Raw genomic sequence first — 28000 nt, 5'->3', positions numbered from 1 at the left:
AGGCTCTCACTGGCTGCCAGTGTTGACCAATCAACGACGTAGAGATATGCAGCAGTCTAGATGGGCAAGCAGAGATGAGTTGGGAGATTGGTCCGGGCAGGGTCGCGCGTTCATATTTGATCGAAATTGTTTTTTTTATTGACGCTACCGCGCTTCATGTGTATACTCTCTGGAACAGTATTTTCAAATGACACATTTGACGGAGCGGTGACTGGCGGTGACAATGTAAACAGTGAATTTAAAGTTTCGTAAAGTCCGGAGCACTTTTTCTTTACCGAGAGGATCAATTGTAAGACATATCGGCGATGGATCGACGCAGAAGGGAAACAAACGGCAGGGTGAAGAGATTCGACCCGTGTTTGTAGTTCTGACAGTTATTTTGAGGTGTATTATTGAGACAATAAAGTAAAATGCCGACTACTCCGAAAAATAAAGGCGAGCTCTTTCTGGCTTCCTCTCTCTGCGATGGCTTGGAAGATAATAATATAAAGTAAGTGGAACGTCTTGCTAGCACCTCTTGACCTTACTTCTCCCTGACTGATGTAATTATATGTATATACAAAAAAATTTCTATACTATAGGCAAATAACGACACTGCTTTTAAATAAAGAAGCTGATCCAAATGTTTTGATACCGATGCAAGGTATAACTCCGTTCCATCTAGTAATTGGAAATGATTCTAAAATTTTTGCGGAGGAAGTTACAAAGCTTTTCCTACAATATGGTGGTGATCCTAACGTTAGGTTAGACGATTGCTATCACTTTATTATCTGTAACAATGTCTAAAATGCCATAACTTATATTACATTGTATTGTAAGTTTAATATTAACGTGTTATGAAAATATAGATCAACCGATGGAATGACCCCAGTTCATGTAGCTGCCGCTTGGGGTCGTGTTGGTATTTTGGAGCTTTTATTGGCTAACGGAGGGGATCCATTTTATTTAGATGACGATGGTCGCAGTCCGTTTCATTATGCGTTTGATGGCGGATTTTATGATGTAATTTCAGTTCTTGGAAAATATTGCGGAGAAAATGCTGAGAACGATGATGTGCCTAAATATAAAATTGCGCTTGGTGCGTACAAAATATAATATTTTATTATTGAAGTGAATGAAAATCTAATTTGAATTTGCCCTGATGTTGTATCTTTTTTAACAGATAAAGTACTTATTAATAATGGAGAGGTGGTAGCTGAGTATGTTGTGTCCGACAGTTCTGAAACATCAACGGATGATTCATATTCTATGTATGTTTCTGCTCGTGATTCAAGAAGTCGTGATAAAATAGACAATGCGCCTGCACAGAAAAATGAACTACAAAATAGTTGTATAAGCAAGAATGAAGAAACAATTTCTACTACGGCAGACGAATCTTGTGGAACCGACGATTTCATAACAGTTCGACGTCAGTTTCTTCCTGCAAGTGTAATAAAGAAAAAGTCTAGTGCAACTACTAAAAAGAAGCCTTTGCAAAAGTGCACTAATGTAGAAAAATCGTGTAGAACTAAAAACGCGTCTTTGGCAACAGACAGTGAGTTATTAAATAAGACTTCTTTTCTGTCAACGGACACTGATGAAGAATGTATGCTAAGAAACAGTTCAAGAAAAGTGATAAATAATATATTAAAATCTGAAAAGTTATTGGCACGTCAACAACGTATAAGACACGTTCTCCCTTCAAAAACCATTACAAAAGAGAAGACAGGAACTACCTGTAAAACTCCAATAAACTCGGCAACAAAGTCAGTATCTACTCAGAAGGCACATTCCACAAAAATAACTTCAAAAGCTGATTTGAAAACTACTCCAAAATACAAGGAATATGGAACTCCTAAACGGTGCACTCCAAAATCATTATTTGCACCGGATTGTTCCATTATAAGTAAATCACCAAATTTAATAATACCAGCATTTACGGAAAGGGAGAAAGCTGCAAAGAAGCCATTGCCCTTTGAAAATCCATTGACACATAGCTTTGCTGGACAACGCTCTGCAGTTAAAACTCCTATAACCTTAAATGAACTTTATCGAACAATATCAAAGTCAACACCTAGAAGAAATCGATGTAATCATTTTCCAAAAGAAGGGCAGTTTAAACCTTTTAATAATGATTCTAACACACCAGTTCATTTTCCATTTCAAAAGCAGGGAATACCGCAAACTGCTTCTCCTACATGTCGCAACAAGATTGTTCCTACCGATTGTTTTGGGATGGTTCCATTTGTACCAGAAAACTTTTGTCCATCAGTAAATGGAAGACGTCTGTCAAGAGATTTAGCTGTCAAGCTAGATTCGAAATATGATGATGACACCCCTTCGCAACGAAACATTATAAATCCAGACAGGGTGGAGTCAACAAACAAATATCCAAACTTACACTATGCTAAAGCTGTTTTCTTTAAGGTTCCATCCTATAGATCTAACGAAATATCCCTCTGCGATCTCTTTCGTCACTCAAAAGGCTTTTCAGAATCTAAAGAATTTGAGTTAACCTCTATGGGGGACTGTAATGTATTACAGAACCATAAGGAATTAAAACATGTTACAAGTGAATTAAGTGAATCGAGTTACAGTGAATCCACAGCTCCTAAAAGATACTTATATAATAAGGCAATGACGAATGGCTTGAGAAATTGGAAAAATATGTCTACAGGATTGAATGAATTGCTGGAAAGTCAGTCGGAAAATGCAGAAATTGCTAACGACTTCGACAATCTCTCGTTAGGAGCAACATCCTGTGGCCTTTCCGAGACGGAAGAGCCACTTTCGTTTGGAAAGAAAGAAACGTCTCTTATCGATGACTCGATACTCTTATCAGATTACAGTAGTGGGGATCAAATGTACTTGAAAAATAGTGAGTCTAAAGAGGATGATATTTCTTCCAATCCCCCCAACCAGCTGAACGAGAGAGTCGATGGAAGTGCACAGTGGGATTCAGTGCTAAGGTTAGAGGAACTTTCTTATTAACACTAGGACGTTTTGTTGCAGTAACAAAGACTGCAATAATAATTTCCAGGTCTTCATTCGAATCCATTGTTAGCATTGATGAAGAGTACAGATACAAAGATTCAGGAAAGGGTGTCGTTTTGTTGGAGCGCAGGCTTTGTGTCACCCCTACGTGGTGAGTATTACATGATTTCAAATGAATCCTTAGTATTTAATAGATACTGTGCACGAAAATTAATGCTAGAGTTCATTTTTCAGTGTACCCAAAAATATGGAGAATCACAAAAGTCATGTCAAGAAAAGTAGTACATCGGGTAAGAAGCTCTTTAAATTGTTGAACTACTTCATTTCGGAACAAATAATACATATAATATATTCCTGATCTCCAGACACTGTTGGGCACTCGTTAAACCTGCCTAACGAACTGCATCTTATCGACAACCATACATTGCGTCAAAAACTGATACAGTTTGGTGACACACCAGGACCAATAACAACTTCCACGTACCAAGTTTACCTAAACCGTCTTTTGAAGTTAGAACGCAGTCAACAGAAATTGAAAAAGACACAGTCTCCAACAGACAGTGCAATAACTTCTGGGAATAGAGGCAATAAAGTAACGTTAGATTCGCATCTAATGGATACAAGGTGGATGACGGATTTGGAGCAATATAGAGTATTGGAAGAAACTGCTTTCCAAGAGTTTGTGAGACCAGACCCGTCACGGAGGTGGCGAGAGGGCACCGGTAAAACATCGTTCAATTATCTCCTGTTGGACTCTCGAGTGACGATGGATCTACCTCGTCGGGGTGTCAACCTTTTACAATCGGAGAAGTGGAAGATCTTCCTTTCAGCTATCTTTTATGTAGGAAAAGGGAAACGTATTCGACCTTATTCGCATCTGTACGATGCATTTAACTTCTGGGTTAAAAAAGACAGTCAAGAGAAACCTTGTGAGAAAGTTCAAAAAATTCTGGATATCTGGAACGATCAACACGGTGTCATCTCTCTGCAAGTTTTTCAAGGTATCATGGCAGTTGAGGCGTTAACTAGAGAAGCAGCGATGATAGATGCCATTGGCAAAGAGACGCTGTCCAACTGTAAAGGTGGTGAATATTACGGGGTGTCTGCAACTTGGGGATTATACGAAAAGAGAAAACTTGGCAGGTATCTTCTTTATAAAGCGATGGAGATTCTCATGCATGAGGGAGAACGGCAGTTATTCCCTGAACACTTGTAGATGTACGTAATGCAGATACCTTAAACGCGTTTTAAGATACCGTAAAGATAACTAAAATATTTAATATCACAATGACAAGTGTTTTAAACTTATCGTTTGTTATGGACTTTTCCTGACATACTTTATTGTAAAAGGGAATAATTTTGTAAATAGATCGACGCTTGTTCTTAACAAGAGGTAACTATTCCGTGAAAAGAAAAATATTTTATTGGTATACAAACAAATGAGTCGTTCTGATCTTGTATAATAGAAAAAATAGTTGAGAATGTTCACAAAAGAATGTGATAATTATTTACACCGTTTTATCTGGATGATTCTAATGACAATATCTATAACGTATGTAATCCAAAGATATATCGTTTATAGTACCGTATTTATTCATAAGAAAAGATAATCGTGGTGCAAGATGTGATTTTTTTTATATATTTAGCATATGATTAGCAGCTATTTTTTTAATCTGACCGTACTCAATATAAAATAGATATAATTCATGCAATAATTAAAATAGAGAAACGTGCACGATTAGAAGATACACTTATGTAACTAACGTCTTTCAACCAGGAAATAAGTAAAATACACAATCCTGTCAACTGGTTTAGAAAAATGTACAATTTATTTCATTTATAACATTACAGATTTAATAACTAATATGTAGGTGTACATCATTGCTAATCTTCTATGGTTTTTTTACAAGTATGGTCTGTTTGGTTCGGTTTTCTTAGCCTTCCTGTCCCTAGATCTTGGATACCACCTGTGTTTTGTAGTAAATGTTATTTTAGCCAACATTTGCGGGGCAAGTTCAGGGTTCACTTTTCTGAATACCGAATTAATTTCATTCTCTCCAATTTTTAAGACAGAATTTGAACCCGGCTTAGCTTCAGGTAACGGTTTGGAACATTCATAAGGAAAAGTTTCTTCTGGATGCCAACAGACGATCGTGTCGTCGTCAGCCACCACTACTACCTGTGACGGCAACATACTATAATTAACGTTCCTCTGGACAAACGTTCTTTTTAATAAATTTAGGAAGTACACTCCACGATTCATGATCTGTAAATAAAATAATATAGTAGTCATATTACCCGAATATCGTACTTGCACATTTTATTTGTTAAAAATCTGGATCATCGTCAACCTCTTGTAAAAAAAATAGTTCGTTTTAAAAATTTTCTTGAAGATAATTGAATTGAACAAGAATTGAAAACGCATACCATAATTAAGAGGTTGTTTCAACACTGGCAATAAATATTAAAAATGCCCGCTATCACCAAGAAAACATCGAGCAAATTTTTCGTTATCTCATGCAGGTTTACTCGACAATCGTCCGTCACTAATTATATTTTAACGACGCACGAGCACGAGCGAAGTTAAGCGAAGTGCACATTAAAAGGAGCACAGATTAAATATGCGCGAAAGATGGAAAAACGAATAACAGAATTCACTCTCGAAATACGTATGTATATACGTGCTTAAGGTAATTTCACATAGAGGGCTGACTGCAGGTTGTCGCGGCGATCTTGACAACCGACCAATAGGAGGCGTCCATTGGGGCGGACGAACCTAATCTATTAACGACCGTGGAATACTTAGAAATCAGCTGATGACGTAACAGACGACGGAAACGTGAGCCTTGCGTACTCGCAGTGGTGTTCAGTGGTGTTGGTAAGCGCTAGCCAAAGTATGGCGTAGGATCCTCCGAGCTGTTTGAGCTGTTACACATCGGGCATCGTTGGCTCTCGGGTGGGCAGATCGTTCGCGAGTTTGTTGTAAGCTCGTTCCCGCATACGGCGGTCGGTTTTTGAGCGCCGCGAGACCGGCGGAGCGTTTGCCGGGATTTGCTAGGAAGCGCGGCACTCTCCGGGAGGCCCGAAGCGGAGACCAAGCGAGACAGGATGAGCGTCGACGCGTACGGGCCCAGCAGCCAGACCCTCACCTTCCTCGATACCGAGGAGGCCGACTTGATCGGCGCCGACACGCAGGGCAGCGAGTTCGACTTCACGGACTTCACTCTACCCTCGCCGAGTCAGACCCAGGCCTCGCAGCACGACGCGACGCAAACCCAACCCAGTCAACCCGTCCAGGTATTTTCGCCTTTGGAGTTCGTCCCTAACCTGCACGTTTTCCCCCCATTAATTCAAGTCATTTCTGGTATCTGGAGGACGCCAGGTAACCTCTCGGCGTGGGCCGCGGTGTGGGGACATAACCTCAATCTCGCAGAGCCCAAATGGTAGTATTGGAAGTTTTCCATGTGGGATTACGGACCGAGTGTCGGGAGTGAGGTTATCGTGGTCTGAATTCTGTGGGATGATAGAACAGTGGTTCCTGTCGAGGTTGGTGCTTGGACGCGAAGATTGTATTGTACTTAACTGGTATTGTTATTTCATGTGGAATGAGTTAAGTTGCCCCATGCGGATTCTCTTGACAGAGAATTTGACTGGGTTTTATCTTCGTGGCATAGATACCCACCGCGACGATGTCATTGGTCTGTACGAGTACTTCCGGTTTCACTTTTGAATCGAAGCTGGTTATTTTATCTAATTTCGCGCGGATTCTAATTATTGAAACAATCGATGGCCTACATAAGGTGACGAGTTTTTAATGGTGTCTCGTAGGCTCTTGCTTTCTCTTATTCGTTAGGATGCTGATTCTCGCTCAACATTTGATAACCTCTTAGGACATAACTTTCCGTGACCATTGTGATATTAACATCTAACCTTGATTTCATCACCTCTGATAAAGCATTTAAGCTCGTAACGGATAAGATCAACATTTTCTTTATTGCGTCGAGATTAATTCAAAGGTACAATTTCTTGTAACTAGAATTTTTGTAAAAAAATTGATGGCAAAGGTGCGTGCTTTTTCATAGTTATGGTAAATATGAGAAATTTGATTAGAAGTTTCCTTTTGTGGTTAGGTTAATGGGACGGTTGGAACGTCATTGGAGCTGAAGATTTCTGGTGCGGCGCAAAGTCTTGCCGAGTTGCAGTTTGAGGAAGAGGAGGAGGAGGCATATTATAATCGAGACCTGCCAGACCATGCGTGCAAGTATTGCGGCATCCATGAAGCCTCTTGTGTGGTTATGTGCAACGTCTGCCGCAAGTGGTTCTGCAATGGTCGGGGTAACACGTCGGGATCGCACATTATCAATCACCTTGTGCGGGCCAAACACAAGGAAGTTACATTGCACAGGTTTGAGTTTAATTATTGTCAGTTGCCGAAGACTCTGGTTCACTTTTTATGGAGCCAGGTATACGTATGAAAATTCTTGGAAAATTATCTTTCCACTATTATTCGTAGTTTAACCGTATCGATCTGAAATGTGATTTAATGTTTTAAAAATGTTCAGAGATGGACCGCTTGGTGAAACCGTTTTGGAGTGTTATTCCTGCGCGGTGAGGAACGTCTTTGTCCTGGGATTTATACCAGCGAAGGCAGACTCCGTAGTTGTGCTGCTCTGTCGTCAGCCTTGCGCCGCTCAGAGTTCACTGAAAGACATGAATTGGTGCGTTGAATTCCATGGACAGAATTCTTGAGCAACTATCGAAATTCATAATTTTCATTAAATTTTAATTTGTACATTTGATCGTTTTACTAATTTCAAGGGATCAAGAGCAATGGAAGCCTCTCATAGAGGACCGTAGTTTCTTGGCATGGCTGGTGAAAATACCCTCGGAACAGGAACAATTGAGGGCTCGGCAGATATCGGCACAGCAGATTAACAAACTGGAGGAGCTGTGGCGCGACAACGTGGACGCGACCTTTCAAGATCTCGAGAAACCCGGAGTGGACGAGGAGCCTCAACAGGTTCTCCTACGCTACGAGGATGGCTACCAATACCAGAACATCTTTGGTCCCCTCGTCAAACTGGAAGCCGACTATGACAAACGACTGAAGGAGTCGCAGACTCAGGAAAACATCGAGGTGCGATGGGACGTGGGTCTTAATAAGAAGACAATTGCATACTTCATGCTGGCTAAGACCGACGGTGACATGAAACTCATGCACGGAGACGAGCTCAGACTGCGCTACCTTGGCGAGCTGCACAAACCCTGGTCCGGCATAGGTCACGTCATCAAGATTCCTGACAACTACGGAGAAGAGGTCGGGATAGAGCTGAAGAACAACTCTGGTGCCCCAACGGAGTGCATCAGCAACTTCGTAGTCGACTTCATCTGGAAGAGCACGAGCTTCGACAGGTTGGTAGCTCTTAAAAGAGAATAAAATGAAATAAATGAATAAAATTACAGGTAAATCGAGCAACCGGACAAATAAGTTAACAAAATAAAAAAAAATCTCTTTCCCGTTTAACCTCACAGAATGCAATTGGCGCTGCGAAAGTTCGCCGTGGACGACACCTCGGTGTCCGCCTACATCTATCACCGACTTTTGGGCCACGAGGTGGAGGAGGTTCTGTTTCGGTGCCACCTTCCGAAGCACTTCAGTGCCCCGAACCTGCCCGACCTGAACCGCTCGCAGGTGTACGCGGTGAAGCACGCGGTGCAGCGACCCCTCTCCCTGATCCAGGGTCCTCCCGGGACCGGGAAGACGGTTACGAGTGCCACGATAGTCTACCAACTGGTGAAGCAAAACGGCGGCCCGGTCCTGGTGTGCGCCCCATCGAACACGGCGGTCGACCAGCTCACCGAGAAGATCCACAAGTCGAACCTGAAGGTGGTGAGGCTCTGCGCAAAGTCCCGCGAGGCCATCGACTCGCCGGTGAGTTTCCTCGCCCTGCACAACCAGATCAAGAACATGGAGACGAACACCGAGCTGCAGAAGCTCCAGCAGCTCAAAGACGAGACCGGCGAGCTGTCGAGCGTCGACGAGAAGCGGTACCGGTTGCTGAAGAAGGCCGCCGAGAAGGAACTCCTGGAGGCGGCCGACGTGATCTGCTGCACCTGCGTGGGCGCGGGCGACCCTCGACTCCACAGGCTCAAGTTCCACTCGATCCTGATCGACGAGAGCATGCAGGCGACCGAGCCCGAGTGCATGGTCCCGGTGGTCCTGGGGGCGAAGCAGCTGATCCTTGTCGGGGACCACTGCCAGCTGGGCCCGGTTGTCATGTGCAAGAAGGCCGCCCGGGCGGGCCTCTCGCAGTCGCTGTTCGAGAGGCTGGTCGTCCTGGGCATCAGGCCCTTTCGGCTGGAGGTTCAGTACAGGATGCACCCCGATCTTTCTCGGTTCCCCTCGAACTTCTTCTACGAGGGGTCGCTGCAGAACGGCGTCTGCGCCGACGAGCGGAAGCTCCTCAAGATCGACTTCCCTTGGCCTGCCCCGGACAAGCCGATGTTCTTCTACGTGACCCAGGGCCAAGAGGAGATCGCCGGTAGCGGGACGTCCTACCTGAACCGGACCGAGGCCTCGAACGTCGAGAAGATCACGACGAGGTTCCTGAGGTGCGGGGTCAAGCCCGAGCAGATCGGCGTGATAACGCCTTACGAGGGCCAGCGGGCCTACCTGGTGCAGTACATGCAGTACCAGGGCTCGCTACACTCGAAGCTCTACCAGGAGATCGAGGTCGCGAGCGTGGACGCCTTCCAGGGCCGCGAGAAGGACATCATCATAATGTCGTGCGTCCGCTCGAACGAGCACCAGGGCATCGGGTTCCTGAACGACCCGCGGCGACTCAACGTCGCCCTGACCCGGGCCAAGTACGGCATCATCATCGTCGGGAATCCGAAGGTACTCTCGAAGCAGCCCCTGTGGAACCACCTGCTCAGCTTCTACAAGGAGCAGAAGGTCCTGGTGGAGGGGCCGTTGAACAACCTGAAGGAGTCGATGATCCAGTTCGCCAAACCGAAGAAGCTGGTGAACGCGGCCAACCCGGGCTCGCACTTCATGTCGACCTCGATGTACGACGCCCGGGAGGCCCTGATCCCGGGCTCGGTCTACGACCGTTCGGGGGCCCAGGTGAACGGGGCCCAGGGCCACGGGCCCTACTACCCCCGGGGCGTGGCCCTGGACGTGTTCAGCCGGACCCACGACACGATCAGCTACATCAGCCCGGAGAGGGCCCAGGCGGCGATGAACAACGTGCCCGTCCCGGTGGGCATGTTCATGAACATGGCCCACGTGCCGCCCCGCTTCTACAACCAGCACCAGCAGGCGCTGCAGGCGCGCCAGAGCCAACGGACCGGGGGGCGGCGCGGGGCCTCGGCCGCGGCGCCGGCCGGGGGGAAGGCGCGACCCGGCCCTCGCCTCGGCAAGCTGAGCCAATCGGAGCAGAACACGCAGCCCTACAGCCAGTCGGGGTTGCCGTTGACCCAGGGCACCACCCAGGGCATGTCGCAGCCCGGCTTCAGCCTCTCCCAGCCGGGACTCTCCCAGGCCGAGCTCTCGCAGGACTCGTTCGCGGTAGGCGAGTTCCAGTCGCAGATGGACGGCCTCCTGTCCCAGGACTCGACCTACCAGGGCGACCGGAGCGGCGGGTTCTACCAGTCCGGACAGTCCCAGGCCGGGGGCCAGTTCTCCCAGCCGTACTGAGCCGGGACGCCCCTCGGCTGAGCGCAGCGCATTCGCCATGCAGCGTCGCGGGAGCGACTGGAAGGCTCGTTCGATCGGTAAATCTCTTCTTCGACACCAACGAATCACGAATCACTGACGACGCGCGGACAACGGTTCAGGAAAGGGACGGGAGGAGGGACGCACCCTGACGGGGGACTCCGAATGGTCGACTCGAGGATCGGTCGGATGGGACGGAGGAGGCAACGGAGTGCCAACCTTTGCTAACCCGCTGCGCGAGCGCGGCTGCGCGCCAACGAACGGTAACCTCGACTTTGCCGACTCGCCGACTCGCCGACTCGCCGATCGAGGAGGCCCCGACCCGACGCAGCCGGTGGAACGAGGCCGCCATGTTGGCGCGCGTCCCGTCGTCACGTTTCAGCGGTGAAGACAACGTTCGCTCGTGGGCGCGCACCCTGTCGTCGTCGGCTTCTAACGGTCCGCCATCTTGTTGCGACGGATCCAACATGGCGGCGCGCGGACCGGCATTCTCGAATTATCTCACTTTGTCCAAGGTACGTCCAAGGTAACTGCACGGCGATGGGATCCCGGGGGACCCGGGCGACCCGGGCGACCCGGGCGAGCGGGAAACCGTTAAAATTAGGCGTTTCGGGGATGGCGGAGGGCGACTTCCTTTTGATCCGACGTTTACTTGCCAGCGATGCGTCGCGAGGCGGGTGGGCTTGGTTTCCACGTATGGGCTCGTTGCGACTTCGGTAATACATATGGAGAACGGAGGATAGGTTAGGGCGCAAGGTCGGCGCAAGGGAGGCGGTCCCGTTTGTTATCTACTTCCCGGCCGAGCGTCTGTTTTCCGACCGAAGAAACGTCGGTAGGGGGTGGAGGTGTTTCTTTCGCATCGTTTTAAGAGCCGTACCGGCGTGTACGAATTTGTAGAGGCGTACGTAAGCGTGTTTTTTTTTCTCTCTTATTCTCCTTGATTATTTCCCTTCTACCTTTCATTTTTCCCCCTTTCCCTTGTCCTCTCTACCGAGGGGAGTTCTTTTTCTCGCCATGAATTCTGTGACCCGCGACGATCTAGGCATATCCCTTAATATTCCTTTCCGTCGTCGAATTTCGAATTTTCGCGCCGGCCCTCGCGCGAGGACGCGTCGGGGTCGCAGGCGTGAAACCCGTTACCTATATCCCGCAATTAATCTGCATCAACAGCCAAATTACACCTTTCCTCTCGTTTTTTTTTTCTTTTCCTTCTATCTCTCTGACCAACGGCGCACCGCTAACTGCAGCTCACTATGTGAACATTTATTGTAAAATCTTACGGTATCAGAAATAAATTTGATTTGAGAATGCACTCCGGGTATCTGTCGTCGTGTTCGCTCTTATTATGAATATGCCGCGTTTTATGCGCAAACCGGGTCTAGAAACGTTGCGTTTATTCAACAAGAAAATGAAAAGTACAAAAGGAAGATACAGGTAGTCCTTAGTGTCTAAAAAGATATGGCGAATACTCGGCTCGATTAGCGTAGAGGAGAATAACGAGGGATAGGAAAAGCCTTCCCCCGCGAATTAATTGCTCGACACTTTGGTCGGAATTGATCTTCTAGCCTCTGGCACTTTTTTTTTGTTTCTTTTTGCAGGAAATTTCGCCGTCACGATGGCGTTACTAGCGAGGGATAGAAATTCATTTGTTACGCCGTTTATACAGAGTTGTATCTCGTCCCGTTTGCGATTTCACGACGAATCCCAAAGAATTCGTCGATTGCGCGAGAATTAGTTAATCCTAGGGTGACTTTCATTTAATAAGATATGGAGATTAATAACGATCCGGGGATGAATCGGAATTTGATACGAAATATGTAAATTAGGCGACACCGAAGGAACGGACATTACGCTCGAACGTTTCTAGAGATTTTGAAACTGTGTGAAATTTAAATTACACGGGAAAGTAAACTGCGATTCGTTAATCGTGGAAGGAAATGTGTCAACGGAAATTACAGGTGCGATTAATTAATGACCGAATCAAGTGTTGGAATGAATATCATGTCGATAAGATAATTTAAGATAATCAGGTAAAGTAACGTGGATTCGTAGAAAGTATTCTCTCTCGTCTCTTTTCGCGTGGATCGTTATTAATCTTGTACGACGCTAACCGAGCATTGCCATTGTGTGCATTAACATATTCCGGGAATCTTGGAAGAAGATACCTCACCGAAGAGAAAAAGAAAAGAAATCGAATACAATCTCCTTAACGATCGATAATGCACTTTGCCTTTTTTTTTCTTCTTCGTTCTTATTCTCCCCGCGACGAGTTTAAATATATAGTCCATCTCGCGTCGTTTCTCCGGGACTTCCGATACATCAACAATAACAATTAACAATAATAATGTAATAGCAGGAGGCGAAATAAGTAACAGTGGTTGTGCATTAACGGTAACGCCGCACAAATGACCGATATCTTTTTGTTCTTTTTCTTTTTTTACATATATCCTTTTTTTTTAGCTTTTACGTGAGAAAATATGAACAACTCCTTCGTGCAGAATCGGAGCGAGGAGTTACTACTTTCGATTTAAATTAACAAGAGACATACAAAAATGCTAGGTCGGACTTTACTCCCGGTGAATTGACAATAAAGAATAGCTAAGATTGATTCTGCACGCCTTTACGTATGGAAATTTATACACATATATAGCTTCTCTTTTTATTTCTTTAGCTTCGCACTAATTTAGTCTCAAAACCGACCTCCACGGTGACCCGTAAAAGTCTCGTCACTATATTTTTTTCTGGACATTTAGACGATTTCTTAAATTTTTTTTCGTGATTTTTTTCTTTCTCATTATGCTGACCGCTTCGGGGCAGTTCGCTTATTTAATCGATAAGTAACCTATAATTAACGAGGCTTAGAATGTGCGCCCTTCGAGAGGACTTCTCGAGGGCTGAATTAATTTATCGAGTCGGAAGTAACGTTTTTTTCTCCATTTTTCTTCTCTTTTTTTTTTCTCCCCATATAAAGCGATATCGCGGTTTCGATAGATTCAGGTGCTCCGAAATTTACAGCCGATCGCGCGTTCCCTTTTCAGTTGCGAGATCAAAGAGAACGGTTCCCGGGCACTTATTATCGACGATCGGGCCGACTGTAACTTTCCAATGATATCAAGTTATCGACGAGTTGCATGTCCTTAAGAATTTTCGACCTCCCATGGTCAGGATTAACGTATTACAATAATTATCGACTCTCCACAGCTCTACTAGTTGGTCGTTGTATATCACGTTATGTTTACGTTGTATCACGCTATATCACTTTTTTCCACGAGATTGCTCTCCTAGATGCCCTATCCCTGTGAATAATCGTACGAGGAACTCGAGAATGCTCTTGTAATGTCGTTAAAAAAAAAAGAAAATAGGATTAACTTCTGGCAGTATAAACGCGCCCACGAAGGGGAGAAGGATTCCCAGGGCATCGGGGATACCCGAAAGCTCCGAAGGAAAGAAAAAAAATACATTCTACATCCGTTGGATCCAAAGTCGCGAAACGAAAGTCTCGGCTCGACTGCCGCCAAACACCGTCGTTCTCCACGGGGAAATACTTTGGACCAAGCCGTGAAGTCGCTCAAAAAGGAGAAAAAAGCATTTAAAGCCCGAGGCTCGACCGTTGCCATTTGTCTCCCGCGAGATCCAAGGTAATTCCGAACATAGGATCGTACGGATATCTCCTGAGATGCACTCTGGACACCACAGGGAGTGCAGTTTTTCCCCTTCTATCCGTAAAAAGAGCCGCCCTCGTGCAATTGCCAAATCGCACCGTGCTCCCCGGAAATCCGGCGTATACATCGAATCTCCTTGTGCGTAAACGCGTTTCCAGGGATAGGGTACTCGATTCGGAGATAAACCACCCGTCGAGATCATCTCGTTATCACAGATAACCACCTCCTCGGAATCGCAACGATATCAATGATTGTTGGGTCTCGGTTCGAGCAACTGCATATAAACCGTATCGCTCGCTCTAACCGAAACCCACTTCTGGAGCGAGCCGTTCGATCGCCTCGCCCAGGAGACGCGGAATAATATCCCCGCGAGGTTAATAATAAATAATCCTATCGCTAATTAACACAACCGTGTCCACCGAGGAGTCGCTAGAGTTGCGGCTGCACGCCGGCGGGCCTCGACGTTTCGACCTTGTCGAAAATGCCGTCCAGGTCGCGGATTCCCCTCAGCCTGTGGTACGTCCTGACGAACACCTCCTTGATCCTCACGAAGACGTCCGGGTGGTACACCGAGCGTGCTGTGTTCGTTAGGTCAAATGGTTCTGGAGAATTCCGTGAGTATAGCCACACTAACAGCGTTTCCCCTACCAGCCGCGCGACAGCCCGGCCGACCTTAGTCCTCCATGTTTCGGCAAACTCTGGTACCGTGGCACGATACAAATTTCTGACCTTCGTACCTTTGCGGAGACATGGCCTCTGTCCGCCGGGCTTCGACCGGAAGATTTCTGGCTGGTCACTATGTTCGCTATGTTCCCCATGCCGAGGTTTTCAAGCGACCGTACACCTAGATCGGTTGTAAATAATCGTCCGTTACTCACCTTCCACGCAGAGGTACTTCCACTGGTGGGGATCGTTCTTGTAGGAGCGGGCTTTCCGGCAGTCCTCGATGAGCACCTTGTTCGCCACCCTCACCGAAATGGCGTACCGACTGAAACTTTTTCGGGATTTAGAGATCCGAGTCTCTCGTCGAGTGGATTATTTAATAGCGGGGTAGAGAACGAGGTGGCTTACTCGAAATTCACGTAGTACTTGAAGAAGTCGACCAGCAGTTCGCCGAGGGGCTGGCGGTTTACCAGGAACGGCGCTATGGCCGAGACGTCGAGGTCTTCGTGGATGTCGATGGAGTGGATGTCCGTGTGGGGACCGAATTTGCCCACGAAAAGGGAATGCAGGCAAGGCAGGACCGGAGGATTGACGCCACCTGGGAAATTGCAGCGAGGCTGTGAATCTATTTCGGAGCGACAATGGAGAAGCACTCACACTGCAGGAAATGTATGACCATCAGCACCAACGAGTAGCTAGAGATCGTCATGTTCTTGGCGTCGTTGATGTCCTGGCTCTGAGCCCAGAGCTTCACTATCAGGACCAGAGGGCGCACTCTCCAGTCGACTGGAATGTAAGATAATGAACGATAACTTGCGGATTCTAATGTCAGATGATAATGGCACGTCGGCCTTACTTTGCGAGTAGCAGTACAACAAATGCGTGTTCCGGATCCCGACGGCGTTGTTGCAGTTGAGGTCGACCTCCAGATTTTGAATGGAATCCCGGAACTTCAGAATCGGCACCTTAGCTTGGATGAGTTCGAGCTGATCTACGTACTCTGGAAATCACGACGATCACCCGTAAGGCGACCGAGATTACGAGGTAGTTTTCGAGATGACCCCGAAAATTTGCAATTGGGACTAATTACCGCAACTTTTTAGACACTTGAGCACTTGATCCAAATGAATCACAGCTTCGTTTCGTTGATCCATCTCTGCTTGCCGCACCAACAGGCACATGTCGACGTCGCTGTTGTCAGACCCGAAACCGTTCATCGTTGAGCCGACCAGAAACAGTCCATACTTGGGGAAATTAGACTAGAAATTTGTACGTTGGAATTATTGTTTGAATATTAATTCAGGGCTCTAGATCTGATGGAGAGAAAAAGAGAAGAGCAAACCTTAATATAAATATACAGATGTTTCCAGAGCATCATTTTATTCCTATAAGTAGTCTCGGTTTGTTGACTTGCCATGAATTTCTGCCAAATGCTTTTTGACAAGTCGTCCCAAATCGAGCCTGTAATCAAGTTCTCAGGTATTTTCGTTACTTCGATGAGATGAGATCTAGCCAGAAATCGATCAGGGGCTATGTAGAACCTGGTGAAAACATTGCTCGTTGGTAATACAACGCCACTGTATTTTTTACCACGTTGGATTCGTTGCATCGGAGGACTTGTTCTTCCTGAAAGAAGTAATCTCTTACTTCGCATTAGCGTAAATAATTCATTCTACCTAATTCTCCTTCTTGAGAAAATACATTTTAAATAGCACAACATAGTTCAAGATCTTACCACAATGATACCTTTTCTTGTTCTGATAAGTCTGAGGCTGTGATCTAGGAGTTGGAACGGAACTATGGTAATAATTGACAGGTCGTTGATTTTGATAAAATTGAGGTGCCAAAGTATTTGAGATTAACCCTCCTTGAACGGCGCTATTATTTAGACAGTTGGATAGAGGTCGAACATCGGGTAATCTTCTGTAAATAAAGTGCAACTTTCTTGATCTTGCTATCAAATTGCTGAATCAAGGGTTATAATACAAAACCCCTTGTTTAGAGATAAATTCGATTTACTAGTAGAACTCACTTGATCGTTTGTTCGGCCAAAGAGGTAACCGAGTCTCTGTCATCTGAGTTTTCGGATTGACTGCCGTCGGTATGTTTAGTAGGTGTTGATGAGCACGAACTGGGTCTGCTGTCATTACCACATGTTTCACTTTCTGAAACTGAGTCTCGATGAGAACTCCGTTTGGATGATTTAGAGTTCCAGTGTGGCTTTTTTATTGGTCCAGGATTAACTTGTCTAAAGTTGAGACGTGGAGGGGGCATGGATGGATTATTATTCAGTGGACTACCTCTTCGCTGCCAGCCTCCATCGGAGATGATACCATTCTGCATATTGTACCCTGTGTGCCTCAACGGTGGAATCTCAACTCCCATCGCTTGTAACAGCTCAAGGGGATAAGATGCCATCTGTAAATGTTTAGATTTTTTTTTCATACATTGCTTCTTACCGTAGTAATCTTAACAAGTATATTAAGTAGCTAAGCATGCTTACCTGCATCGTTCGATGTCTGTTAGGACCAAGACTGCCATCAAGGGTACAGTGTATGTACTCATTCTGATACAAAGGGTTTGCTCCGTTCATATGTATGGAATGGTTTTGTAGTTGCAGACACTGGCCATTTATTTGCTGACCATCCATTACCTGCATTAGCATGTGGGGTGAGAACACAGTTTGATACATCATTGAAGTAGAAGGATAAGGAACCGTTAAAAGATGCACCTTCGTGGTGCATACATCAAATTAATCGTACACAATGTCCAATTGGAGTCAAAAAGTCTATAAAAGATCGTGACTTTCTGGTTTAAATAATTGCATTTAAGATAGAGCTCGGCAGAATCCTTTAACATGTGTTTTTTCTTCGAGGTTTCACCTGCCTCTTCTCTTCTACCGCTTGTTCCAACTAATGGTCCCTTTATTACGCAAGATTCAAAATATAATAATGCTATCGTTAGTAGAAATATATCATTGCACTATTACACCTTCTATGCAAATAGGAAACTGAACGTATATAATCAATGCTACAACTTTGTTCCGAGCATTTTCCACAGTGACCGTTGTCGATACAGGCTCCATAAATCATTCGTATCCTTGTCGCTGAAGAATTCCTTTGATTTCAGCATAAGCACTAAGGCAATCTTTATATAATTTATCCCAATAATATGGAAACTAATCATTCATCTCTGTCCAGCGATTGCTTCTTAATGTTTCTTCTTTGTTGGGAACCTTCCCTCGTGTTATATATTTGAATCTTATTAATCGAGTGCCTTTCTATACCTTCCGTTTCTTATACTTGGCCTTCTATAATATATCCTAAAATGAAAATAATCACAACCTTGTAATATCGGTTGAAAAAGCATTTATTTCAGAGTGAAAGCCGAGTATTCTTCGACCGTACACTCAATTATGCTTGTCAATCGGTCCAAGAGTATGAAGATGTAAAAACTATCGTTCCTCATTGGGCAGAGATCTAACCGAATTGGGTGCTGATAGATTACCTGGGTTTCGACAAAAGCTTTCGAGCTTCCGTTGGCTCCGGCAGTCAATGTATCGCCGAGAAACCGGCTCGACCGGTATCATGATACAAGCTCGGCTGACGTTGACGTTTGCTTTCCAAGAAGCGAACGATCCAGCATCGGAGAAGTGGGACGGCAGGTTGTTAAACAGTCCCGAGGTTAAGCCGCGGATCTTCGAAAGCCCTTTCCCGAACCTTCGTGGATATCGGAAGTGGCCAAACGACACGACGCGCATTCCAGTGATCGCGATCGGTACATTCAAATTTTTGAATCCCTGGTCCCTTGTTTTTCCGCCAATGCTGACATGTCGATGGATTTTGGCAGGTTGGTCCAGTCGTCGGTCGAGATATGTGCCGCCATCTTGTCTTGTCCATCAGATCGATCCAACGGAATCGCCAAATGGAGATGAGTTGAAGTAATCTCGAAATTCTACGAAGATCCTAGGGATATCCGTAGTTTCCCCACGGATGCAGTTTTCGTCACTGATTAGGCATATCTCGTCTTGTCTATCACACAAGTGCACACAAGTCCGGACGTCATTCTATCCGTGGTGTTCGTCCAGTTGACAATTTTCGAATCTACAATTGCACGTAGTTTGTTCTTTATTTTTCTTGTCCATTAAATCCTATTAAATCACTCAACAATGATACGCGTGTCGAAGTTTCTGACAGTTGCTCCAAAAAATCTGAAGAAACTTGCTGAGTTGAACTCGAGGTAATGCGTCTCAATTTTGGTGTACTTTTCGTATAAGACTATTTCGACGTTTCATAGACCCTAAAATGTTTTCCTGATCTGTTTCACTTTCCCTTTTCAGTTACCGATCCTCAAGTTTCATCTGAAAGTGCGATTCATTGTTGGAGACTCAGAATTAATATCAATCGTAGCTTCCTTAAAGACTAAGAGCGCTCTTTCGACATCTCATTGAATCAGATTAACCCAGTTAACTGTACTTCTGCTACAAGTTACACTACAAGCATTGACTAGCAACTTTTTCCTGTTTGCATGTATAATTTTATTCACTGTTTAATTATCATTTATGATAACGCCTAGACTTAATGAATATGGTTTTTCTTCCTGATTAACTTTTGTACGAAGTGCAAGGACCATGCTTATCAAAACATCGACGGAGAGTGGACTTTGACCCCGAACTTCTACACTTTATCTCTTATATCAATGTGTGCTGACAAAAATGCATGAGACATAACCTTGACTCTCCGTATCTGTTGAAATTTACATTTTACATTTTAGCAGACATTTCCTGCACCGATTCATGATTATATTTTACATGTATCATTAGAAATCAATACCGTCTTACCTGTAATGAGTAACGTGACAATAAAAATAGTTGCTTAAACCAGGGAAGAGAAACGTGTTTGTAGTCAGCAGTGACCATGTACTATTTGGCAACGATTCAGCTCAATTTCCGGCAGGACTTATTTTTTACCCGATTTCTCATTCATGTACACAAACTAAAAAGTAGTAGTATAACTTTTAATTTTATGAATTCTTTTAATGGAATTAAAATTTTCTTAGATGTCTCGCAACTCAGGCATCGTTGAAAGCAGCCAAGGCAGAAAAGTCTGACAGCAAAGCAGCTCTGAAAGAGTCCCAGTCATTTACAATGAACATCTTTCGTGGGCAAGCCCAAACGAATCAAGTATTTCCATTTCCTGAACCACTGACCGGGGAACAGACCGAAACTCTAAAAGCACTTGTCGATCCAATAGAAAAATTCTTTGAGGTAAATATATTAAATACGTGCAACTGTGGATTGGTATTAATTCACATTTATCTTTAGGATGTGAACGACCCGGTAAAGAATGACGACACCGCAACGATCGACGAGAAGACATTATCCGCCCTTTGGGAACTCGGTGCCTTTGGCCTTCAAGTGCCTCAAGAATATGGTGGACTAGGTTTAAATAATACACAGTACAGTCGACTAGTCGAAATTGTAGGATATCATGATTTAGGTGTCGCAATTACATTAGGATCACACCAAAGTATCGGGTTTAAGGTAAATATTTGTTCGTTATTCTCTTCTTATTTAAAATATCTTTTTATTTAAGTTATGTATAACTTATACTTGACACGGTTCGTTCTTTCTCAGGGTATTCTTTTGTTTGGGACACCCGAGCAAAAAGCCAAATATCTTCCCCGAGTGTGCAATGGCGAGTACGCTGCATTCTGTCTAACGGAACCAAGCTGCGGCTCCGATGCTGGCGCTATTCGCTCCAGAGCTGTTAAATCAAAAGATGGATCTCACTACATTTTGAATGGAAGCAAAATTTGGATTTCTAACGGAGGGATGGCAGAAATCATGACCGTCTTTGCCCAGGTGCCAGTGACGGATCCAGTGACGGGCGAGACAAAAGACAAGGTTACAGCTTTCATCGTCGAGAGATCATTCGGTGGGGTGACGAACGGGCCCCCAGAGAAGAAAATGGGAATCAAGTGTAGTAACACTGCCGAAGTATTTTACGAAGACGTAAAAATCCCAGCAGAAAACGTCATCAACGGAGAAGGACAGGGATTCAAGGTGAGCCTTTGCGTGGGGATGAAATTACTTTTATTTAACCCATTTCTGCCGATCATAGGTGGCTATGAATATTTTAAACAATGGGAGATTTGGCATGGCAGCGGCTCTGTCAGGAACGATGCGTTACTGTATGAAGAAGGCACTGGATCATGCCACGCAGCGAATTCAGTTTGGGCGCAGAATTGACAGTTATGGCAGCGTTCAGGAAAAAATTGCTCGCATGTCGATGCTGCACTACGTCACCAACTCCCTCGCCTACATGATCTCTGGTAACATGGACTCGGGAAGTCAGGATTACCACTTGGAAGCTGCGATCTCGAAGGTAATTCGTTCTACTTCTCAAATCTGAAGAGTTATCGACAGGCGTATGAGTTGAATAATATATATGTAATAAAAAGAGGAACAATTACAGTGCTTCGCGTCGGAATCGGCATGGTGGATCTGCGACGAGGCGATTCAGATAATGGGCGGAATGGGATACATGAAAGGAACGGGTCTCGAGCGAGTGATGCGCGACTTGCGTATATTCAGGATCTTCGAGGGAACAAACGACATCCTTCGTCTATTCGTAGCGCTAACTGGAATCCAGTACGCAGGGAGTCACCTGCAGGAGCTGCAGAAGGCGTTCAAGAACCCAACGGCGAATCTTGGATTGATCGTCGAAGAAGCGGCCAAAAGGGCGAGTCGAGCGGTCGGTTTGAGCTCACCGCCAGACTTTTCCCAGTCGGTTCATCCTGACCTGAGAAACAGCGCGGCACTCTGCGCGAAGGTACGATCGGCATTGTTAATGTCGCTTCGACGTTAATTTTAATTCATCCTTGACGGTTCGATCGCAGGGTATAGAGGCGTACGGCCAGACCGTGGAATCGTGCCTGATAAAGTACGGAAGGAAGATCGTGGACGAACAGTTTATCCTCAATCGCCTGGCTCAAGCCGCATTCGATACCTACACGATGTCCGTGGTGATGAGCAGAGCGACCATGTCGGCCAAGAAGAATCTTCCGAGTGCCCCTCACGAGCTGCTGATGGCCCAAACCTGGTGCGCCGAGGTAACGAATCGAACCTACCGTACACTGTCTGTACACGGATTCGTGAATTTACAAGGACTACTTGCTTCCGCAACCTTGATCCCGGTTAAACGACCCTGTGATTATTTTCAGGCATCGAACCGCGTGACCGACAATCTCGCAATAGTCAATTCCGCAAAGCACTTGGACACGTTCTCGAAGATGAGCAAGATCTCACGTAACGTGTGCGAGAACGTGGACTATACTCAATTGAATCCGCTCGGTTTCTAAAGGGAGCGACTCGATGGATTTTCGCAACCGCCACGTTGCTGCGGACCAACGAGAACTTAACTAATCGGCACGATTTAAACCCGGGAAACCGTATTGTACTATAATCTCGTGGGTCGGGTGCAAGAGACAAACGCCTCGAAGATGACGTCAAAGAGACCGAGATTCCAGGTCTTGTTGACCTCCGTCGCTGCGCGTCCTTGTACCCACGACATGTACATATATACATACGTGAAACATTTTTTAAAGAGTTTTCAGAGAGAATTTATTTTGTACAATCAATATTTAGATGAGGAGAGATCGATCGAGACAACTCGCGCGATTTATTAACGAGAATGCCGTCAAGGCGGGTCTTTCGAATCGTGGTTCTCTTGGAAAATCTGAGAATATCGTTGCGAAGGGTCCGAGCACACACGCCTCGTCGATGTATCAATCCATATTATTTATTCATTGCCTGTTCGTCTCACAGAATAATAAAATAACCGTTTAAGTAACAAGACTATACACGATGTTCAAAGATGGCGACCTTATTGCTAACGCGGCGAGTCTATGGGACAAAATTCGATCGGAAGAGAGGGTGCACGAGGTGCTATCGCGTTCTTTTTTCTTTCTTTTCTTCCTCCCTTCCTACTCTCTCCGCCCAGGGGAACCTTTTGCCTTTAACAATTAACAAAAAGTACTCGCAACGATAAAGGGATGACCTTTGACCACCTTGTACACGCGCCGAAGCTGACATGGAAGCACACGAAATATCTATATAGATTTCTTTATGTTCTCCAAAGTATACAGACATATTCATATTTGGGATTATTAGCTGCAGAATAAAATTATCATGCAGAAACATCAAGTAACATTCTGCGAATAAGAAAAAACTCCGACTCGAGGAAGTTTGAGACTCGGACGCTTTAACGCCCTTGCTTATGTGGATGTTATATACTCGACTAGTCCGTTTACATCTTTTAACACTCCAAGTGACGGGCGTGGAATACCCCAGCGCGACTTTACTTTTTCGGGGACATCGCGAGTGCTCTTTAAGAGATATGTCACCTCTCCTCGGCGACGCAATGGCAGGATTTAATTTCCCTTCGATGAAATCTCGCCCCCTTTAAGAGGACTCTCTGCAGTGGCAGTGTTCGTGCCCGCGCTCGAGGAGGTATTCACTCGAAGACCAGAGAAAATGATATCCATCATTAAAAACCGACTGCTCCTAGTTTCCCGCAATAAACGGCAATGGGATTTCTAACAATTTCCAGCTGATTTCCCCGTGATTTCCCCGTGATTTCCCTTGCCCCTGGGGTGATTCAAAGACGTGCAAACGAAATCCCTTCGAGATCCGTCCAGCCTCGTTCCTCTCGCCGACGCGACGGCAGACTTCGCGTTTAAATACCCAGTCGAGATAAGAAATTCGCGTGAAATTTGTTCCTTCGAACGAGAAAAAAAAAACCATACGAATTTACGTCTCGACCGGTTGCATCTCGCAAACGTTACGATAATCGGGCGAAGGCGCGTTTTCAACGTCCTCCCCCGACTGCGCATTTGAAGGACAGTTACGAAGAGTTACCAATAGTCACGAATAGTTACGAATAGTTACAAAGTACGGAACTTTAAAAACTATCGAGGAACAAATTGCTCGCGATCGAGAGAAGTACGGATGGGGGAAATCGGCAAGTTCCCCCCGATTTATGGGAATCTTAGCGATCGTAAAGAGTTCGCATTACCACGAAGACGTGGATTACAGCGAAAGACAGGGACGACGTCCTTTTTACTACATGCAGAAGATGCGAGAGTTAATTGCCCACGGATACTCGGGAACTTTCGAGAAAAATATAACGTTCAATTAGTTTCCTCTGTTATTTATCCCGTCCCTCCTCCTGTAATTACGTTACTCCAGGTATATCTGTAAACTTAGTGTGCTAGAATACAAGGCCAGGCAGTACTAAGTCACACTTAATCCCGTTCTCTGCGCCTCCTCAACTCCGCACCGCGCTCGACTAAATATATAATATAATAACGTAATAATCCTACGGAACGATGTCGAAAATAGCGAGGCGGACTCGGCAGTTGACGACGGATCCCTTGTAAAAAGATTGCGTACGGTTGTGAGGTGTATTTCATGTGACTTGTCGAAGAGGTGAACCGCGGCACCGGCTTGCCTCTTCCCCTCGTCTTCCTCCTCGAGGTTTCTATTCTCCTTGAACCCTGATTCTCCTGAATATATGAAAATACATTTTTTTTCTTCTCGATCTTGTCTCCCTCTACCGTTCTCTAAAACGATCTACCGATGGCTAAGTGACAGACGCGCTGCGATTGCTTCCGACGAGTAATACTTGGTTAAGAGCGGCCCTAAATAATTAATATTCGAGCAATAGACGTAAACGCCAAGTGGCTTCTCGTAGAGTTCGAAATAGAATTCTCCCCTTATTTCGTTTCTTTTCTCTTTTCCTTTGTCCTTTGCCCTCCTCGTATAACCAATGAACTAGAATAAATTTACAAGATTAACGCTTTACTTTCTACGATCGAAGGGTCCTCTCGAATGCACCTTCGCTTTCGTTGCAAATTATTAAAGATAATCGATTACGCTAGCAGTACTCTCGCTACGTTCCGATCTTAGCGTAATCTCTTAGTAATAGAATCTTCCTAACTAATGACGATGGAACGACATGCGGAGAGGTGCTCGTTCGCGTCGGATGAAACGTATAAAAATCGTATAATCTTGTACCGGAGGGGGAACCAAGTGCGCTTTGCATTCGGAACGAAAGGGCCTGGATTTAACGAGCGATTATCGAGTCGTTTGTAAATATCGGATATCGGTTAGGAGACGCTTCTATTACTTAGTCTCGTCGTGTCTCGTTCATTATATCTCCCTTCTGTACATACATTGGATAACACGGAACTTTATGCGAATAGAAAGCGTGGTGTTATAATTTGTCGTTCGATCGCGCACAACTATGTCTTGTGTCTAAGATTCATCCCGATGTACAAGCTCGGAGTATCTCGATTATTTCGATTTTGCTTTACCTGGAGTAACCGATGAAGTATGAGAAACTTAACCCTGCGCTATAGATAGATTTTTAAACATCTGTCCGTTCCAGGCGACTGCGATACAGTAGTGCTGCAACAGTTGAGTCAAGAGTTCTCTCTCGTCCAACATTTCTATACGCTCGATTCGCGTTCGCTCTGCTTCGGGCAGTGAATCGTACACTTCTACCATTGTCCAGGCATTCGAGCCCTCCCAACCGTTAACTATAAAGCTGGAACATTTAAATGTCATTAATGGACGAGTAGGTTGAAAAATAGTATTTACAAAAAGTATAAAACAATATTGGATTTATTGAAAATGACCGGCAAGGGTAAGATATTCACCGTCTTTGTTGGGTCTCTAATGATTCGCAATCTTCGACACCAGCCAGTAAGCACCCTCGACTACGTAAATTGGACAGCATGACCTGTCCAAACTTGTCTCGCATGTTAACTTGTTCATAGTTCACAAAAATACTATTTGGAAACTTCTCCGACAGCCATTTCAACAATACGGAGGCTGCGCTCGTGTCTATATATACCAAGACACATTCGGCAAGAAACAGTGTCGGTAGACCGAAATTGACTTCGGCTTGCATGAACTTGTTCGACAGATCGGACGTATGTCGCAGATCCGTGCCAATTAAGTGATAATTTGCTGCGTGTAAGTCCGTCGTCGAGAACCTGATTTCTCCGTCTAAAATACATTATGTCACGATTACAAATTCCTTCTATAGGAATTACTTGCTATAAGATAAATTGTCAAAGCAACGAATTACCTTCCGTGTTTAATCTGTCGATCAGTTGTTTGTGCTTTTTGATGTGATAACATTTTTTAGCCGTTACGCTAGGAAAGTCCAACTCTATAAAGTTAAGGGGACTGTTGCCCACGTCTCTGAGCCTCCAATACAGAGTGTCGAAGCCAGCTCCTAAGTTTACTATTTGACACGTGCCACCGGATAACTGTAACAAATTACTTTTATCACCCTCCAGTACGATATGGAGAAACCTTCTTCATTTGTTATTAGCCATTGGTTCGAAAGTACATTTTATATCGAGGACGACACATGGTACGTTTCGTATCTACTGAAAGAAACTCTTCTTTTTTCCTCGCTTCAAGAGCAGGTGACATCAAAAAAAGGTAACCATCGCGTAACCCCCTTGAGTGAATTTCCCTTTTGGAACTAATTTGGCTGTGCTCCAATTCCGAGGAAAATCCTAACCGAAGTATTTTTGACCGCCGGACGACCAGGTTGCAGTTGCAAGGTCTTTTTCCGAGCTTACTGTAATTCATCATTTGGCGAGTGACACTCGTCGGTCCGTGTGCAGCCCGAGATCGAATACCGCGTCTTGCATCGATCTCGCGGTGACCTATATTGGAAATTCTCGAGAGAAGTGGATCTCGCGGTGAAATTAGGGCAGGGCCTCGGCCAGGTCAAGGTTTCCGGCACTGTCGACCTTGTCGCTCGAATCAGCTGTATCTCCGTGGCGGCGGCCGAGCGCGATTTCTAGGTTATAAAACGTACGCGAACCCTCGTTGCGGCCTGCCACCGGCGGGGCCCCGCGCCGCGTACCTTCAGGAACTTGTCGATGAAGACCTCGATTCCTTTGACCCTGGCGAAGTAGCCGCGATTAATTTCGGGCGCTTTCCGAGTGGTTTGCTTGACGAAGAAGCTGATGAACGGGTCCTGCCAGTAGCCGAGCTGGACCGCGTTCCGCTTGCATTCGCTCGCATCGTCGTTCGTCGCCTGCACGGCGTCATCGTCCGCCATCTCCTTGATCATCGCGTAGCACGGCACTTGTTTCAATTGCGGGAAATCATTATTTCGCGCTCTCCCGGGTATGGAATCCGCTGATAACTGTCACTCGCAGCGGCTCGCACGCGCGGCCATATTGCCGTCCCACCTGCGTACGAACCCGGCGCACTAGTCAGTCCATCATGGCGGCGACGTATTAATTATTTAGGAGGTTAGCCATAGATGCTCATAAATTACAATCTACCGAACTATCGAGTTCACGTTTACGTATATACGAATTTAGTTGGCGTCCCATTCGTTACTCTTTGACATTTATTTCAGGTAATAGCTGCCGTTATTTGTTTCAAAGTGGATTGAAAGAACACGGTGGCCATGACCGCCATGACGCCGTCTCTGCAATGTACATACATATCTAACAGGTGAACCCGTGGTAGTAACCGGTACTGAACATTAACAATTTAAGAGTGCATTGTTATTTATGACCGATTTTGTGTTTTCGTTAAGAAAACTCATATATTCTGAGAAGGTTTGTTCGGTGTTCCGTTATCTTAGTAAATCCACCGGTAGAAATTCACTCTACGACAGAGATGAGTTGGGGGATCGCTTACGGGCAGGGTCGCGCGATCGCGTCCTGTGCTGTCCCCTGATGGTTGGTGCGGGCGGCTAACGTACTTGCCACCTGTTACCTCTTAATGGCGGCGCAACGCATCTCTGTCAGAAATGCGTTACCCATATATATCGCGACCCCTGGCTGCGATCCAGCTCCCGGATTGGACGAGGTTGTCCGTCCTGTGACATACCCGCGATTATGACAATTTTCTTTCAGGAATGAAATTAATTAGACCGCGTTT

General features: G+C 45.4%; 6 protein-coding genes across 9 annotated transcripts; 3 read left to right on the top strand and 3 right to left on the bottom strand.

Annotated features, from left to right (window-relative positions):
- The first annotated feature begins 87 nt into the window (after positions 1-87).
- On the top strand, positions 88-4787 carry LOC105698669. 2 transcript variants are annotated; one of them, XM_012423125.2, is made up of 7 exons: positions 88-490; positions 582-743; positions 849-1078; positions 1163-2948; positions 3020-3124; positions 3208-3263; positions 3339-4787. In XM_012423125.2, the coding sequence occupies exons 1-7, from the start codon at positions 411-413 to the stop codon at positions 4187-4189; spliced, it is 3270 nt and encodes a 1089-aa protein (XP_012278548.1). In that variant the 5' UTR covers positions 88-410; the 3' UTR covers positions 4190-4787. The 2 variants fall into 2 exon arrangements, with proteins under 2 accessions (XP_012278548.1, XP_012278549.1); XM_012423126.2 differs by lacking the exon at positions 582-743.
- On the bottom strand, positions 4781-5593 carry LOC105698670 (39S ribosomal protein L42, mitochondrial). The gene is made up of 2 exons (XM_012423127.2): positions 5401-5593; positions 4781-5239 (listed from the first exon to the last, which is right to left on the bottom strand). Exons 1-2 carry the CDS (start codon positions 5401-5403, stop codon positions 4877-4879), a joined length of 366 nt encoding a protein of 121 aa, XP_012278550.1. The 5' UTR covers positions 5404-5593; the 3' UTR covers positions 4781-4876.
- Positions 5594-5850: 257 nt separating this feature from the next.
- On the top strand, positions 5851-12002 carry LOC105698657 (regulator of nonsense transcripts 1 homolog). The gene is made up of 5 exons (XM_012423098.2): positions 5851-6270; positions 7104-7378; positions 7536-7691; positions 7792-8385; positions 8506-12002. The coding sequence occupies exons 1-5, from the start codon at positions 6082-6084 to the stop codon at positions 10670-10672; spliced, it is 3381 nt and encodes a 1126-aa protein (XP_012278521.1). The 5' UTR covers positions 5851-6081; the 3' UTR covers positions 10673-12002.
- A 65-nt stretch (positions 12003-12067) lies between these two features.
- On the bottom strand, positions 12068-18795 carry LOC105698658 (poly(A) RNA polymerase gld-2 homolog A). Of its 3 annotated transcripts, none has more exons than XM_023433251.1 (11): positions 18523-18795; positions 17519-18337; positions 17048-17433; positions 16751-16935; positions 16358-16641; positions 16106-16274; positions 15872-16015; positions 15675-15801; positions 15424-15613; positions 15231-15346; positions 12068-14930 (listed from the first exon to the last, which is right to left on the bottom strand). In XM_023433251.1, the coding sequence occupies exons 2-11, from the start codon at positions 17708-17710 to the stop codon at positions 14753-14755; spliced, it is 1971 nt and encodes a 656-aa protein (XP_023289019.1). In that variant the 5' UTR covers positions 17711-18337; positions 18523-18795; the 3' UTR covers positions 12068-14752. The 3 variants fall into 3 exon arrangements, with proteins under 3 accessions (XP_023289019.1, XP_012278522.1, XP_012278523.1); XM_012423099.2 differs by having other exon boundaries at positions 12068-14954; positions 15673-15801; positions 16751-16938; positions 18523-18793; XM_012423100.1 differs by having other exon boundaries at positions 15673-15801; positions 16751-16938; positions 18523-18793.
- A 238-nt stretch (positions 18796-19033) lies between these two features.
- LOC105698659 (very long-chain specific acyl-CoA dehydrogenase, mitochondrial) lies at positions 19034-22876 on the top strand. Its single transcript, XM_012423101.2, has 8 exons — positions 19034-19254; positions 20074-20281; positions 20339-20557; positions 20651-21079; positions 21138-21401; positions 21492-21848; positions 21916-22128; positions 22240-22876. Exons 1-8 carry the CDS (start codon positions 19184-19186, stop codon positions 22375-22377), a joined length of 1899 nt encoding a protein of 632 aa, XP_012278524.1. The 5' UTR covers positions 19034-19183; the 3' UTR covers positions 22378-22876.
- Positions 22877-23426: 550 nt separating this feature from the next.
- On the bottom strand, positions 23427-27302 carry LOC105698660 (leucine carboxyl methyltransferase 1). The gene is made up of 4 exons (XM_012423102.2): positions 26967-27302; positions 26172-26355; positions 25738-26089; positions 23427-25625 (listed from the first exon to the last, which is right to left on the bottom strand). The coding sequence occupies exons 1-4, from the start codon at positions 27174-27176 to the stop codon at positions 25421-25423; spliced, it is 951 nt and encodes a 316-aa protein (XP_012278525.1). The 5' UTR covers positions 27177-27302; the 3' UTR covers positions 23427-25420.
- Positions 27303-28000: the final 698 nt, after the last annotated feature.

The sequence above is a fragment of the Orussus abietinus genome, unplaced genomic scaffold (assembly GCF_000612105.2).
Source record: "Orussus abietinus isolate OABI.00-Male unplaced genomic scaffold, Oabi_2.0 scaffold31, whole genome shotgun sequence".
NCBI classification, from domain to species: domain Eukaryota; kingdom Metazoa; phylum Arthropoda; class Insecta; order Hymenoptera; family Orussidae; genus Orussus; species Orussus abietinus.
This window is presented reverse-complemented; position numbering and strand designations above follow the sequence as displayed.